The sequence below is a fragment of the Paramisgurnus dabryanus genome, chromosome 7 (genome assembly GCF_030506205.2).
Source record: "Paramisgurnus dabryanus chromosome 7, PD_genome_1.1, whole genome shotgun sequence".
NCBI lineage: Eukaryota > Metazoa > Chordata > Actinopteri > Cypriniformes > Cobitidae > Paramisgurnus > Paramisgurnus dabryanus.
The window spans coordinates 292440-308872 of NC_133343.1; the positions used below are offsets into that span (position 1 = coordinate 292440).

Consider the following 16433-nt stretch of genomic DNA (forward strand, 5'->3'; position numbering starts at 1 on the left):
ACAGCAGCACTTGATTTTCTTTAGAAAAGTTTGAGTTTTCTCCCAGTATGTGACCCTTTGTCCTTTGGTTGAATCTGATTCAAGTCTTTGTGGTAGTTTGTGATTTTGGGGCAGATGTTTGATTTATTTGAGTATAATTATCTCTTTATATCTGTACTGGTGTAAATCTCTCTTACACTGATGTATCTGACAGCTTTCCTCCTACAGAACCTGCTCATACAGATCCACTTCAACACTTACTGTACACGTATACTACAGCGACAGGATTCATGGCATAAATGTGACAGCAGGATTTTTATCGCATCGCTGCATTCAGTATATACAGCTTCTGTGAAGAAATGAACATCTCTGTCTTTTTCTCTCATGTTGCCTCATCTAAAAGTGTACTTGTAATATCTGATCTGAAATACTAGTCTGGTGACTAGTGTCATCGCTTTAAGAGTTTTTGTTTGTTTGAGGTTTATGAGGTAAAATTTACCAAAAAACAATATTAAGATTTCTTACTATAAACAACACATCACCAAACTTTGAGCATGGTTACATTTTATTTTATTCAATTAAAATTCAACTCCCTGAACTTAGATTTGTCAAATTCAACTACATATTCAAAATGGTGCAACACACATTAAACATAGAAAAATTAACATGCTAACTAAAACCACTTTATCCTCTGTAGAAGTTCTTTATTTTACTATTTGTTAATGTATAAGCCTGCTAGTACAGCTCACCCCACACACGTTACTACACGTATACAGCATGTCATAGCAAAGTCCTCAGGAATGTCATGCTTTCAGTATTGAATATGTATTAAATTATTCTATAAGTCTACAGTATATCATATTTAAAAATACAACACAATCATTAATACAATATAACAAAACTCGGGCTGTCAATCCATTAAAATATTTTATCTAGATTAAATCACATAATTGTCACGAGTTAACTTGTGATTAATCGCAACTTAATCACACATTTATATCTGTTCTATATTTACCTTCATTTAACTCACTTCAAGATTTTAATACTCTTATCAATATGGGTGTGGAGAAATATGGATGCTTTATGCAAATGTACATTTATTATTAGATAAAGAGGCAGCAAAAAATAATTTTGAGAAAAAAAAAGGAATTAAAGATTTTTGAAGGTTCAATAAAAAAAAAAAATCACATCCATACCTTAAATATTTCAGATCTGTCAGTCAGCACGAGGAAGATCATTTTCATGTTTTATTTCTCTTAATAACGCTTTTAACATCAAACAAGTCCTGCACTTTATTTTCTCATTCCTGCATGTTTTAAAACTGATGGATGGATACACACAAATAAACATAATTTTAGATGATTATTTAAGGTCCAAGTCTGCATCTCAATTTATTCAACAAGGCCAAGGGTCAAACAGAAATTGTGTGTTGCATTAACTGTACATTAATAAAGCACGTTCATTTTGACAGCCCTAAAAAAAAACACAATATATATGAAATGATAAATGTATGATGCTGTCACAATACCTCAATGATAAGAATGAATAAGTTTAGGTAAAAAAAAAGATGTAGAAAAAGAAGTCAAAGTTAAGCAGCTGCCAGCGGGTGATAAAGGGATAAAAATACAGATGTAGGATTACAGCGAAAAAGATCAAGAGTCAGATTAACAAACACCAACAGAACTCAACACACACACACAAAACCTGCTGCTCCTGTAATCTAAAACATCCTCATTAAAAACACACATCTGTCTGTTCCATCTGAGAAAAGTGTTTTGATCTTATCAGGTGTTTTCAATGAGTAACACTAATATTTAGTGCCTTGAGGCTGCTGTGAAATTCATTATAGCTGAAAGTTTCTTGAAAGGTTTAAGAAATCTCAGGTGCACTAGTAAACTGGTGTTTGGTAAACGCTGTTTCTTGGTGAACATATTTAATCATGTCATGTATAAAGTATTGATCCTTCTATAATTGAACGCCTGCTGAACCTTGACATTTCCACTGGAAACCTCCACTATGTTTGTAAACAAACACCAGTCACACGTGATCATTGAGTGACTTTTCACATTTATATTTATCATCAACTGAGACCAAACTGCTCGATTTTGACAGACAAATGTGCTCAGGAGGTAAATGCAGAAATCCTACACGAGAGCAGCACACACACACACACACACACACACACACACACACACACACACACACACACACACACACGGATGGACAAACTCCAATTGAAAATAAACCTAACAGTAAAGTGATTTAAACCTTGATCAGAACTTTCAGAAAAACTTTAGTAGTCTTGTAAACCTCCATCTCTGGTGATCTGTCTCACTGTCCACCAACTACACAAGCTGCATATTAAACTCATGCACACGGGCTCCATGTCGCCAAGTAAAACTTGTAGTTGTCATACACATTATGACAAAACATGTAGTCACAAGACAAAACAGCCACTGATCGATGTCATTACAAGACTATGAAGAGTCAGGACACCATTTAATATAACAGTTACGTTTTGCAGGTCCATGCTGAAAAAAAAACACAAACTTATCACTCAGAAACGTCCATTAACAATCTCCAAACAATTGATTATTCCTCAAAAGCTGATACAGACTCAAACATAAGATCTGTTTACATACACACAGAGCTACTGAAGGAGAAACAGCCAATCAGAGCAGAGCTCAACATTATTATTCATGACCCTTTTAAATAAGATAATAACTATTAAACTATTTTACTCTAAAGGCAAATCCTAGGGTTGTAAATGGACATGAAAAACTGACTCTGGATCATTTTCGCACTTAATAAAGCCACAAACCTTCGGTGTCTCTCTCTCTCTCTGACTTTAATTGGGCTTCATGTTTAATTGGTCTTTAGTTGTGTATAACCAGATTACATGCACCTCACCGCTCCACCGGGCTTCAGTCTTATCTATTGTTTAGACATTAAAACAAGAGGACCACATAAGGGGACAAACAGCAGAGAGCGCGAGCGGACGGGGCACTCACGGTGTCAGAAGTTTTAGGGCAGGAATCGAAGTTTAATAGTTACTTATTACCAAAAGATATGCTGTAGTTAATATTTATTGTAGATGAGCTTTAACACTGATACCAGATAAACATTTGAACATTACACTGCACTGAGAACGAGGGCAAATTAAACTGCATTTAAAAATGAAAGATCATTTAGATGAGATTTGCAGAGAAGTAGTGGTGATCCCCGTTTTGCTGTTACGTCTCTCTTTATATTTTCTCGATAACCCCCCCCCCCATGACAAGTCCAACCTGGAACGAATGTTTCTACTACATTCCCCTGAGGGAACACTTAGGACTGCGCACATTACGAGAGACAGAAAGCAAGAGAGACAGAGAACTATCCAATCTATAAATCCCTAGAAATAATAATTTCTGTTTGAGTCTAAAAGTGAATCTCAAACATCTGCATCATTTCACCACAAAATCAATTAAAAGAAACAATCAGAGAACTAGATAGAAAAGTTTGAAGACAAACTTTATGTTGGCTTGACAAAGCCTAGCCTGAACGTTTAAAACAGATTGAGAGAAATTTAAAACAAGTTTAGTTTAGTATTATAACTTTCCGTAAACATGATACCAAAAGTTACCATGTTAGCATGTTTAGCACTAAGCTAGCATGATGCTAACATGAATTAGCATGAAGCTAGCATGATGCTAACATGAATTAGCATGAAGCTAGCATGATGCTAACATGAATTAGCATGAAGCTAGCATGATGCTAACATGAATTAGCATGAAGCTAGCATGATGCTAACATGAATTAGCATGAAGCTAGCATGATGCTAACATGAATTAGCATGAAGCTAGCATGATGCTAACATGAATTATCATGAAGCTAGCATGATGCTAACATGAATTAGCATGAAGCTAGCATGATGCTAACATGAATTAGCATGAAGTTAGCATGATGTTAACATGAATTAGCATTGTGCTAACATGAAATAGCATGAAGCTAGCATGATGCTAACATGAATTAGCATGAAGCTAACATGATGCTAACATAAATTAGCATGTAGCCAGCATAATGCTAACATGAATTAGCATGAAGCTAACATGATGCTAACATGAATTAGCATGAAGCTAGCATGATGCTAACATGAATTAGCATGAAGTTAACATGATGCTAACATGAATTAGCATGAAGTTAGCATGATGCTAACATGAATTAGCATGAAGCTAGCATGATGCTAACATAAATTAGCATGAAGCTAGCATGATGCTAACATGAATTAGCATGAAGCTAGCATGATGCTAACATGAATTAGCATGAAGCTAGCATGATGCTAATATGAATTACCATTGTGCTAATATGAATTAGCATGAAGCTAGCATGAATTAGCATGAAGCTAGCATGATGTTAACATGAATTAGCATGAGGCTAGCATGATGCTAACATGAATTGGCATGAAGCTAGCACGATGCTTACATGAATTAGCATGAAGCTAGCACGATGCTAACATGAATTAGCATGAAGCTAGCATGATGCTAACATGAATTAGCATGAAGCTAGCATGATGCTAACATGAATTAACATGAAGCTAGCATGATGCTAAGATGAATTAGCATGAAGCTAGCATGATGCTAGCATGATTAGCATGAAGCTAGCATGATGCTAGCATGATTAGCAGGAAGCTAGCATGATGCTAACATGAATTAGCATGAAGCTAGCACGACGCTAACATGAATTAACATGAAGCTAGCACGACGTTAACATGAATTAGCATGAAGCTAACACGACGCTAACATGAATTAGCATGAAGCTAGTACGATGCTAACATGAATTAGCATGAAGCTAGCACGATGCTAACATGAATTAGCATGAAGCTAGTACGATGCTAACATGAATTAGCATGAAGCTAGCACGATGCTAACATGAATTAGCATGAAGCTAGCACGATGCCAACATGAATTAGCATGAAGCTAGCACGATGCTAACATGAATTAGCATGAAGCTAGCACGATGCTAACATGAATTAGCATGAAGCTAGCACGATGCTAACATGAATTAGCATGAAGCTAGCACGATGCTAACATGAATTAGCATGAAGCTAGCACGATGCTAACATGAATTAGCATGAAGCTAGCACGAAGCTAACATGAATTAGCATGAAGCTAGCACGAAGCTAACATGAATTAGCATGAAGCTAGCACGAAGCTAACAGGAATTAGCATGAAGCTAGCATGATGCTAACATGAATTAACATGAAGTTAGCATGATACTAACATGAATTAGTATGAAGCTAGCATGATGCTAACATGATTAGCATGAAGTTAGCAAGATTTATTATGAAATTAGCATAAAGCTAGCACGAAACTAGCATGAAGCTAGTATGACTTAGCATGGAGCTAGCATAAGGCTAACATGACCAAAAGACCCAACCCCCATGTCACTATGATGTTCGGATCCAGAGATATAAGGCTTTGTTTATTATGTTGCTAGGGTGCTCATATTTGGTTGCTAGGGGCGTGGCTTAATACCTCAATAAGAATCCTCCGAGACTGATTGGATGCCTGAGTAAAATGAGCCCACCCCCATGTCTCTGTGACACTGTGCTGCAAAGATATCCATCTGGGCATTTTATAATGGCAGTCTATGGGATATGTTGCTAGGGTGCCCAAAAATGGTTGCTAGGGGCGTGGCTTAATAGCTATGGGGCGATCCTGAGAGACTGATTGGATGCCTGACTAAATTGAGCCCACCCCCATGTCTCTACGACACTCTAAAGTGAAGATATTCCATCTGGGACGGTTTTATTCCCTTATATGGGCATGTTCCCTCCCCCATTATAAGTCAATGGGGAAATTTGGGTGGTCCTTACGCCCCAGGGGTGAAACTTACACCCCAATGTGATGTATGTTCTTACACAGTCTGCCAGCCTCTTCAAATGTGGTAACCCACAAGTTTCTACAAATTTCTCGCTTGCAGCTATGACCCGTCAAAGTTTGTCGCAATGTTAAGTCAATGGAAAATTTGGGGTGTTTGAGCGCCCCGTTTAGGAATTCGGTAGGTCCCATCAGTTAGAAAAGTCATAGCACCCATCTACGGACCAGTCTTAAAAGTTTTGTAAAGTTTTGTGGGTGTAGCTTGAAAGCTCTAGGAGGAGTTACAATTGGTAAAAAGTATGAACAGAAGAAGAATAATAATAATAATAATAATAAGCTTAGATCGAAGAACAGTATGTTGGCTTTGTCAAGCCAACATAATTAAAATAACATTAAAATAAATTATAAATGTAATTCTATGAGTTAACTACGCTAAAATTCAATAAAGCTTTTTTCCAATCTGGTTTCTGAATCTTTTGTTCTGCAGATATTTGAGATTCAGATAAAATCTAAATAAATGGCTATCCAGAGAATAAAGACAGAAACATCTGGAGCCCATGTGTGTGAAAGAGACCGCGAGAGCGAGCAAGAGAGAGAGAGAGAGCGAGCGAGCATGACTCATACAGAACCAGAGTCATGTGCCCCATTTCCTGAAGGATTGACGCGCTCTCCCTGCCAACACTTATGAGCTGAGCTGATTTTCAGTGGAAGAACTTCCAGATCTTTTGCGAGTCTAAACACAACGACTCCCTCAAACTTACTGACCTGAAACGTCCCGTTATAGGAAAACAACAGAACGAAGGCGATCACGGAGAGAAAGATGAGTGAGCAGATGGTCCGTATGAAGAGAGGGAGGAGTTCAGTGGAGAACAGCAGAGAGGAAAGATGAGACGAATGTTTCTCATATGAACCTAGACGAGACTTTAAACATGTCTGGAGTTTAATGCGTGCGTGTCATAAAAGAAAGTTTGAAACAAAGAGATGAAGGGCATTGCTGGATTTTATCAACAAAACCCCTCTGAATTATTAATCAGACCTTTTAGAAAAGTTTAACAGCCTGGGACAAATCAAAATAATGTGAACTTCAGTTTAACAATACTGAAAGCTCAGTCACTGCGAGGGTTCACATGCAGATATGAGTTTCTGGCTTCAGAAATATCAGTCCAACCCCTCATGAGGTCACAAACTAAGACCTTTAATTAAGACAAATTAAAACCCTTAGGGCCGGTTTTCCGGACAGGGATTAGACTAGTCCTAGACTAAAATAAACGTAAGAGCCGTCACTGACATCAGGATCAGGATTTTTGCAGCCGATACCGATGACAGATTAGTTGTGTTCGTGATTGGCCGATAGATTTGTCAAGCTGATATGAAAGCTCCCTGATGTCTGTTGTGTGTGAGCACAATCATAGCATCCCTAACTGACGGATCTTAAAATACATCAGTGCCCTTTGTTTTGCCTCAAAATGCACACAAGTCATGTTTTTAGTTCAATGTGGCATGTTTGTTCAAAGATGTGATATATTTCATAATTAAACTAAGGCCTAGTGCTGGCTTAAGCTAATCCCTGTCTGAGAAACCACCCCTTAAAGTTTGGCAAAGTATAAACATTACAGTGTGTAGCAAAAGAGGGTGCAAGTACTGGGACATCCTGACACAAACGCTGTTGTCTACACCAGTGGTTCTCAAACGTTTTTGCCGTGCACCCCCCTCGTGTACGCTGCATCTACCCGTGGCCCCCCAAAGAAAATGTATGACATAAAACAATCTTAAACTTAAAAACATTGATACAATGTAATTATACAATGTAGTGCTGTTGTTTAGTAGCCTTATTTCTAGGTTTAAATACACAGAATTTATGATAAATTATTTTATTAAATGTCATAAAACTGCCAGCACAATCTTGCAGGCACCCAGTTTGAGAACCAGCGGTCTACACAACACTATGATTCTTAACAATAGCACACATCAAAATGCATTATTTTTTTATGTAATGTTTACTATACAGTTAAGTGATGCTTTTGCATAATTTTAATAATTCAGTGCAGTGTCACTAAACTCCCTCCCCCTGCAGTGAATTGTGGGTAATGTTGACTGCTAGAGTCTGCATTGATTTGCACTTTGAATTTTCAAGGGAAGCAGTAGCCCATCCGGTCCGTTAAGCATATCATTTCAACATTATAATTTGGGACTATTTAGAGAAGATAATAAGTGAATTGGTGTGCAGGGAGAGACATCTTTAAAATAAGCCTGATTCCAAACTAAACGTCACATCAGATGAGGTAACAGGCATGATATCAACCGAGACTTTAGTAGAAACTTAAAACGTGTGTCTGTGTTCTGTTATCTGTCGAAATAAACATCACCACACCCCGAATGTATTGCCCCACTCATGGGGGTCAAAGTTCAAAGCTGCCATGGTAACAGATGTGTGCAATGGTATAAGGGTCATTACTGAAGATGTGGGGGTAAGTAGGGCACATTACAGCCATGATAAATATGTCTTCTGTACAGCAGCCATCACGTGGAACGTGTGTGGTGTACGCGGAGTCACAATTCATGACAATTAAACAAAACATCAAGACATGAAACCTAAATTCTGATCTTATCAGGGCTCCAGAGCACACACAAAAACATTTATTGGTCACAGTGGTGCCAATAATAATACTTTATTTTTAATAATACTCATAAATGTTCTGTTATGTCTGTGGCGCATCCGGTAACTCTCCATTGACGTTTCTCCTCACCCCCATCATTCCCTCACTTGATCAGGTAATCCCAGCAGCAGTAAAGCACGTTCACAGCTGTGTGAGGTGAGCGATGTACAGAATGGTTGGTGAGATTTTGTGCGATAAAGACAAAACAAAATGAGGCAAAAACGAACGAGTTTCGCATATATGCAGTGTGGAGCTACTGCAGAAAACACAAAATTTACAACAGCGTGTTCAAACTTTAAACAAAACTATAAAGCTCCTCAATGAGAGTACTTTATATGACATGAAGCACAGCACCTCTCAACGCATCATCTCCATGCATGCAGAAATAGTGAGGCAGCTTATCATAAATAAAAATGTGTTTACTTAATGGTTAAAGTTAGTTTACAACAGATTTAGGTAAAGCATACAGTAGCTTTTAACTTTCATAAAAGTGCAAAATGTGCTAACTGGGATTATAGTAAAGATGCTGAAGAGATTTTTATACATCTCACTTTTGCATATGATAATAAAACATTTTTGATAGACCTGTTTTGGTCTAATTGAACTTATTGTACTATTATTAGTTTTATTCAACTCATACTTGATATCCATAAATAAAAAATCATCTGTAATAATTATATTTATGCATTAAACATATCTGGATTTTGTTTTAGTGTTTTTCTTTCTTGTGACTACTCACAACTCTGGTGCCACCAAATTTAGTACAGGTGCTACCCCATTTAAATGTATTCTGGAGCCATTGATCTATTACTAAAAGCCAAACTCAATCACACGAAACACAAACTAATAACTTTATATTCAAATCTCATCATCTTATATTGCAATCAATATGGTGAAGCACAAACAGCACATCATATCATCATTAAAAAAATGCAAATGACTCCATTTGGGTCTTCTGAAGTGAAATGACGGGTTTATGAGAACAGCTGAAGAAAGTCACATAGATCTGAGACGGGATGATGAGGAATAAATTAGTATTATTCATATATAATATAATTATTCATTTTCTTATGAGCCATTTCCTAAATAAACCCCTCACACCAAACCCAATCTCATACTTAATAAAACACCATATGTAATGTAAAACATGCTGTAAACATGCAAAGGCTTATCTGCAAATCTCTGATGTGTGTGTGTGTGTGTGTGTGTGTGTGTGTGTGCTTTAGTCCCCCCCCAATCCTGCATTAGGATAAATGTGAGATCAAGAGACTAATGCTACTCTGAAACCAGCGCAGATCTCTTTAACACAACACAAAGCCTCTTTACTGTTACTGATACAGCAAATCCTCCTCTGATGCCACATGTGTGCTACAGAAAACTCTTTGACTTTAGCACAGCACAAAGATTTTCCATGACTTTTGTGATTCCTGAATTAAAAACTTAAAAATGATTAACTAGAGATTACACTCACAAAGAGAAGAGAAATGTCTGGCCAGGAAATGATTTCACTACGGTATTAACTTACATAAATGTTCCCAGCTTATACACATATTAATGTTAAAATTACCAAGTATACCAGTGCGTTATACACTGGGAATGTGATAGACTCACCGGGTCTGTGGCGTTCAGACATTTCACTCCAATCGGACATTTCATAAACCCAGATATAACTGCTTTGCTGTATTGTTTTTTTCACGTACGAGCATCTCTCGCCCTCCATTTCTGTCTCTCTGCTACAGGCAAATTTCCAGACAATCTCTCCACACAGGATCAATACCATTTTTGGGCTACATGAGAGGCCACACACACATCTGCTCAGTCTCAAGCCCTTCATGGTGCAGCTCAGAGCAACCGTGAGCCATTAAGCAGTGAAAATGAGCCATTAGAGTCCATAACACATGGAGAGAAAGAAAGAGAGGGGGATGGAGGGATGGATGGATGTGCTGATATGAAAGATGAGAGTGTGTAACGAAGTCAAAGTGATGATGGAAAAGTACTGCAGTATGTAGAGATGAACGGAGGCCGCATATGAGAGCACCCCATTCACTGCAGAACAGCCCCTAGGGCAGATAGAAAAGCCCCTCACGAGGCCGGAGCCACTATGACCCCCAACACAAAGATTAGTGATTGAGTTTCTGCTATCGATTTTCAATATCACTGATTATTCCGTCATATATAAAAGCCCTTCGGTAAGGGTCAACGTTACATTAGACCTTCAACAAAGAAGAGAAAAACGGGCTTCGTTTAAGATCTCTAGGTGATCGTTAACGCTTACCTGCTCGGTCTCCTCGGTTCCGTCCATTCGCGCTCGTTTGCATTCAGCAACGACCGAGTCCCCCGCCGTCGTGGCGCCCTCCGGCTCCGGATCCCCGCGTTTCATCCCACGAACCCCCGCCGAACCGGAGTCCAGATCCCTCTCCCGCTCCATGATCCCGCGGGTCACGGGCAGCATTAGAGATGCGACGTCGGTCGACATTAACATTGAAGTGGGCCGCAGATGTTGCGTATGAAAGGCGATTAACACAGATCAGATCTTCTGTTTTGAGGATCGCAGCTGGTTTATGGATCAGATCTGATGTTCATCTGACGCGTTAAAAACCGAGGCGCGTGTGTGCCGCATTAAAGGCCTTTGATCAAACGCGAATATTTCAGGCCTGGACAACAATAACAAAGTCGAACCGCGGGCAGAAAAATCTCCGATCTCCAAAGCGCGTCCGTGTGTTCAGATGATCTCCTGATGTTCAAGAGCAAAAAAAATGGAGAAGATGCGTTCGGAATGAATGCAGAGCGAAGCTTAATACGTCTGAAGGTTTCCGATCTCAAACGCTCTTCTGTCGATCCCACTAAATGAAACGCAAATCATAAAGTTCGCCTCTAAAAACAGTCGTTGCGAAGAAACGCGAAAGAAATTTGATTCATCATTTCATTCCTTCGAGCGTTTCTAGCGATTTCCTAAAACAAAGGAGTGGCGTGGAGCTGCTGTTTTTCCTTTCTTCTCTTCTCCTCTCTCTCTCTCTCTCTCTCTTTCTCTCCCTCTCTCTCTCTCAATGGATTCTTGCGGCGCAGAGGAAACGCGCGCCCCTCCTCTCCGGTTTCCTCGCGCTCTTGTTACAGTCGCGCTGTTTTATTCCTGCAGCAGTTTAAGCTCGACGCTGTTTTAGTGCTTAACTGGCGAACTCGGAGCGAATCCAAGGATACATTCGTCCAGGTGTTTTCAATTCTGCGTCTTTCTTCTGCAGAACCGCAGTGCTGCGATCGTGAAAACGTCAACGTGTAACAAGCCAATAATGTATTTTCCTTATGTAAAAACTATTGGATGCACATTATCTAAAAAGACTCATTGTACTCGATTATATTGTATGGCGACGTAATACGACAAACAGGCCGCATTGCTGTGATTATGGATTGCGCTTCAGTATTTTTACGTTTTTGCAGTGGAAAATGAAGGCGCGGGTAGCGAGTTAACGTTAGACACGATCGCTTTAGTGATGTTTGCCCGACATCTGGCGGCCACATGATGCCATAACACCACCCCTAAAAACACATGATATTAAACGGTCACGATATCAAAAAGCGTCAAGTAACGGGTTTCGTGAACTTTCTAAATAATTTTAAGTTTGGCGAACATACATGTTCATGAACATAACCTCTCGCTAATGTGATTGATGTGTTTCTGTAGTCCTGGAGATGGCGCTGCTGTTCAAGTGCTCGGCCTATGAAAGGAGGTGTAGTAGTAATTAAGCGCACCGGTTACCACGTGAGGCTGTTTTCTTCTTTTACCCCTTACGAAAATTAACCATGGTTTTAGTACAGTTAAATGCAAAAAAACAAACAAACAAAAAACATGGTTACTTTTACTACAATAAAACCATGGTTAATTTTCGTAAACACACATGTTTATAGATGACGAGGTTGCAGTTTAATGTAATAACAAAAAGTTCCATGCAAATGTTTGCACACATCACAAAAATTCAAGCTTCAGATTTATATTAAGAATAAAAAGAAATAAAAATGAAACTTCACCATTCTATGATTTTGAATCTCAAGGACTTCAACATCTGTTATGATAGCAAAGCAACAGAAATGTTTTCATAACTTGTTTTAAGTAGTAAACATTAAAACGGTATAATATAATCAGTTTACAGCTTCTCATTCCCTGGTGTAAAATAAACGGGAGTCTCCAGTGTAAAGACACAATTATGAGTAAGTGGAAAAAACTTCAGCATGTGTGTTGAGCTGCTCATGGCAGTGTTGCCAGGTTTGCGTTTTTCCCGCACAATTGGGCTATTTTGAGAATACAGTTGCGGGAAACAATTTCGGGTTGCGTTTTTTTTGGGCTAGTTTTATAGTGTGCAACGGCCGAGAAAATGTTTATCTGTAGAGTTATAAAATGAACATTCTTTATTTTCCTAATGTGCATTAATCTCATAAATAATACCTGTCATCCCAAGGACCGGTGCAGCATCAGGAAGTCAGTGGAAAAGTGAGTGGAGGGGCGGGTTTTGCTCTTATTATCACATCAGAAACAAGAAATTATCTTACGTGAGGAGTTACGTCTATACTGAGAGGATATTTACAGACCATGTGAACCCATCTTTGTGTGATATTTTCAAGTTAAATAAAAAAAATTAAATACAGAGATAGTATGTTAAAAGGGCAGAGTACACTTTAGATGTTCTTAAGATAATCTTCAGAAGTACTGAAGTAGAATTTTTTGTATATTTAGAACAGAATAGTGTATGAAAATAGAGCATTTTAAGTGCATTAAGAACATTTTCATCTGGAAAGTACATTAAAACTTTAAAAGTACTTTAAAAGAGTTTATTTTACAGCCTTTTGTTGTAATCCTGCAGTTTTTTAACTGTGATTGGACAAATGTAAAAATTGGGCTAGTTTTCATTCCTTTTGGGCGGGTTTTAAGATGTCATTGAGCTGGTTTATTTTTCTTTGACCTGGCAACCCTGGCTCATGGTGAGAAGAGTCATGCAGTCTAAAAGCAACAGCTGCTATGAACAAAGACATAGAGGAACATTACAGAGCTGCCCTCAAGTTCATCATAATCACTACAGACCACTATAATTTACATCCACAATACAGTTTGTCTTCCGTTTTAAATGTATATTGTTTTACCATTACAAACATCATACATTTCTTGATGCCAAATGCTTTGGTTAAAATGTGTGTGTGTGTGTGTGTGTGTTGTTGCTTTTTGTCTCTCTCTCTTTCTCTCTGTATAACACATCCTTCTGCAACGACAGTCTAAAGTCGAATCATTTAAGGGAAATGTACTGTTTGACTATGAATATGGAATTCAAGCAATGTGAAATGAACATTGTGTCATCTTACATAATAAAATTTTAAATATTTATTGCTGAAATAAATGTGGAGACACAAAGGTAGCTATGTAAAGAAGCTATTTGTTCCATTTCCCAGTAGTAAAGAGAGGTAGAGTGGGATGTGTGTTTTTGCAAGATGTTACAGTAGATTTACTCATTTTGTCCTTGCATCACCTGTTTACGTGGATCTCTGTGCTCATTCTGAAGTTACATCATAAAACTTTGATCATCCCTCCCTCCCCACATCACTAAACTTTTCAGCCAGACCCTCTTTAACCAATCACAGAGTTCTTCATCTCTCTTCATCTTCTTGTTGACCTGATGGAACTGAATTGATTGGTTTTGACCATAATGTCCCACCTCTGTCTCCCATGAGAAAACGTTTGTATGGAAAGCACGAGATGGCTGAAGACACATCTGACTTGTGTGTCGGTCAGACGCTGGCAGGGACCCAACTCGATCCACTCCAACTCTGTCAGAGACTGACAGTCATACAAAATTATAGCAAAAGACGACTTAGTTGGTGAGTTGTCTATGATATGCTTCATAGTTTTATATAATGTATTATTTGAAGATTAGATTCGTAGAGACCTCTTTTCAAAATCCGCATTTAAAAAAGAAATTGAAATTGATTGTTTTTTTCTCTTCATTTTGGCACCATCTTGTGTTGATTTTGAGTTGATACTCGTCATACAGTCTCTATCGTCACAGATCATTAGAAGTGACATTGTGATTTTCTCCACAGAACTTTGATCATGGATAACGTTTCTGCTTTGATTCTAAACACAAGCATTTCTGGGTGGCGTCGTCCACTGTGGTACATGTATGAGGAGTGTGCTGTAGCTCCTTACGGGTTTATCTTCTACTTCTCTGTCAAAGTAATTAATCTCATTGTAGGATTCCCAAGCAACGTCCTTGTGATGCGGCATATTTTGACGAAGAAAAGTGAAGGCTCAACCTCCGACATCTTCTTTTTGAACCTGTCCATTATAGATGCATTTTTCTCCCTCATGACGGCTCTAGACTTGTTTAACCGCCTTTACCTGGATGATGAAGACGTCTGGTACTTTCTACGCTTCTCATATGGCGTGAAAGACATGGCCCCCCTATTCCTCACCTGTATTTGCCTTGACAGGTACATCGCCGTGGTCCATCCCATAGTATTCACAGGGATCCGAGACAATCGTATCCGGATGGGCGTCTCTGTGGTGGTGTGGGGACTCATCCTACCGTTCGCGTTGACCAAGTCCATCCTGGGGACCAGAAGTGTAAACGAGGTGTTAGGGGGAGTCATCCTGTTTGCATTGTTCCTGATGATCTTCTGTAACTTGTCCATCATCTGGGTTCTCAGGAAGAGCGTCGCCGGGAAAGAAGTCATGAATCCGGGCAAAAAGAAGGCCTTCAAAACAGTGATTACAGTTCTCACTCTCATTGTGGTGAACTATCTTCCTCCAGTGGCTCTAATGCCGTTTTCATACGCTTACACATTTAGGGATTTACACTGTAAGATCAGCGTCTCGGTGTACAGCATCATGAACCTGAGCTGTACAATCGAGCCTCTCCTCTACATCTCTAAAATGGAGAGATCTGTGCTGTGTCGCTGCCTAGAGAGTCCCTCAAAGAAACTTGATGACAAATAACGTCTGAAACCCAGCAAAGAGTCTACGTGTATCTTCATGTCAAAATCACATTTTGGTGTGTCCGGTAGTAGAAGCAAAAACCATGAATAAATGTGCAGTGTTCAAATTTTTGTTTGATATTTGTGATGATGATGTCTTGTGTACAGTCTGGGTCCTGAAAGAATCTCATTGATGAGTCATTAATGTAATTTACAGCTCAGTGTAAACAAACTTTAGAAATTGTGTTTTCTGTAATTGTGTTTTCTGAGTGCCGTGTTTCTGTTCATCTTCATCCTCTGTGTTTACCTGATTTTTCATGTGTGATTGCTATTAACTCTGTTTGATTAATAATATGACTGTGTAAATATAAAGGAAAAGATCAAATGTACAAAAACATTTCTTTACAGTTCATTTCACATTAACACTGAACTCTAAACACAAACTTCTCACTAAAACACACATTTTACACTGCAATGCACTTGTTTTATAAATGTTAAATACAGGTAGGCAAAAGTTGAACACAACTACATCACAGTTTTCATCAAGCAAACACAACAACTCAAAACTGTACACATTTATTTTTACCAATTGTGTGGATTTGTAACAGTCTGAGAAGTGAGAAGCTTCTTTCATTGAGAAGTTTGTGTTTAGAGTTTTGCAAAAAGAGTGGATGAATTGACAAATGGGTTAAGGTCAATGAATTTGGTTCAGAGATTGGGGTTTAGTGTTTTAGCAATTCAAAAAAAACTGCAACTATAGACATGATCTAATAACTGCATCCCAATTGAACTACTTTTCACAGGTCAGCAAGTAAGATTTCGTCACTAGAACATGGTCAAAGAATAATCAAATAAAATTACAAAACAAAATAAATACATTAAAAATTGATGTTATTGTTTGGTTTGCAGCAAGACTATTGTTTTAACGTTAATTACCTGCTCTGACTGATAACATTAAAACTTGATTATTTGTTTGATTTAA

At 38.4% G+C, this 16433-nt stretch overlaps 2 protein-coding genes across 7 annotated transcripts in view; one reads left to right on the plus strand and one right to left on the minus strand.

Moving 5' to 3' along the window:
- Positions 1-11502, minus strand: part of rbfox2 (RNA binding fox-1 homolog 2) — a 33057-nt gene extending 21555 nt beyond the window's left edge. For 2 of the 6 annotated variants that reach the window (XR_010521334.2, XM_065242894.2), the window contains exon 1: positions 10773-11501. Coding sequence is in view for 4 of the 6 variants with exons in the window: in XM_065242894.2 (XP_065098966.1) it covers positions 10773-10979 (207 nt within the window). In the remaining 2 variants the exon portion in view is untranslated. Of the gene's footprint in view, positions 1-10772 lie in introns of all 6 variants that reach the window. The other 4 variants (XR_010521335.2, XM_065242889.2, XM_065242891.2 and 1 more) reach the window with 4 other exon arrangements.
- Positions 11503-11642: 140 nt separating this feature from the next.
- LOC135783355 (P2Y purinoceptor 1-like) lies at positions 11643-16433 on the plus strand. Its single transcript, XM_065294041.2, has 3 exons — positions 11643-11770; positions 12177-14356; positions 14579-16433. The coding sequence occupies exon 3, from the start codon at positions 14589-14591 to the stop codon at positions 15471-15473; it is 885 nt and encodes a 294-aa protein (XP_065150113.1). The 5' UTR covers positions 11643-11770; positions 12177-14356; positions 14579-14588; the 3' UTR covers positions 15474-16433.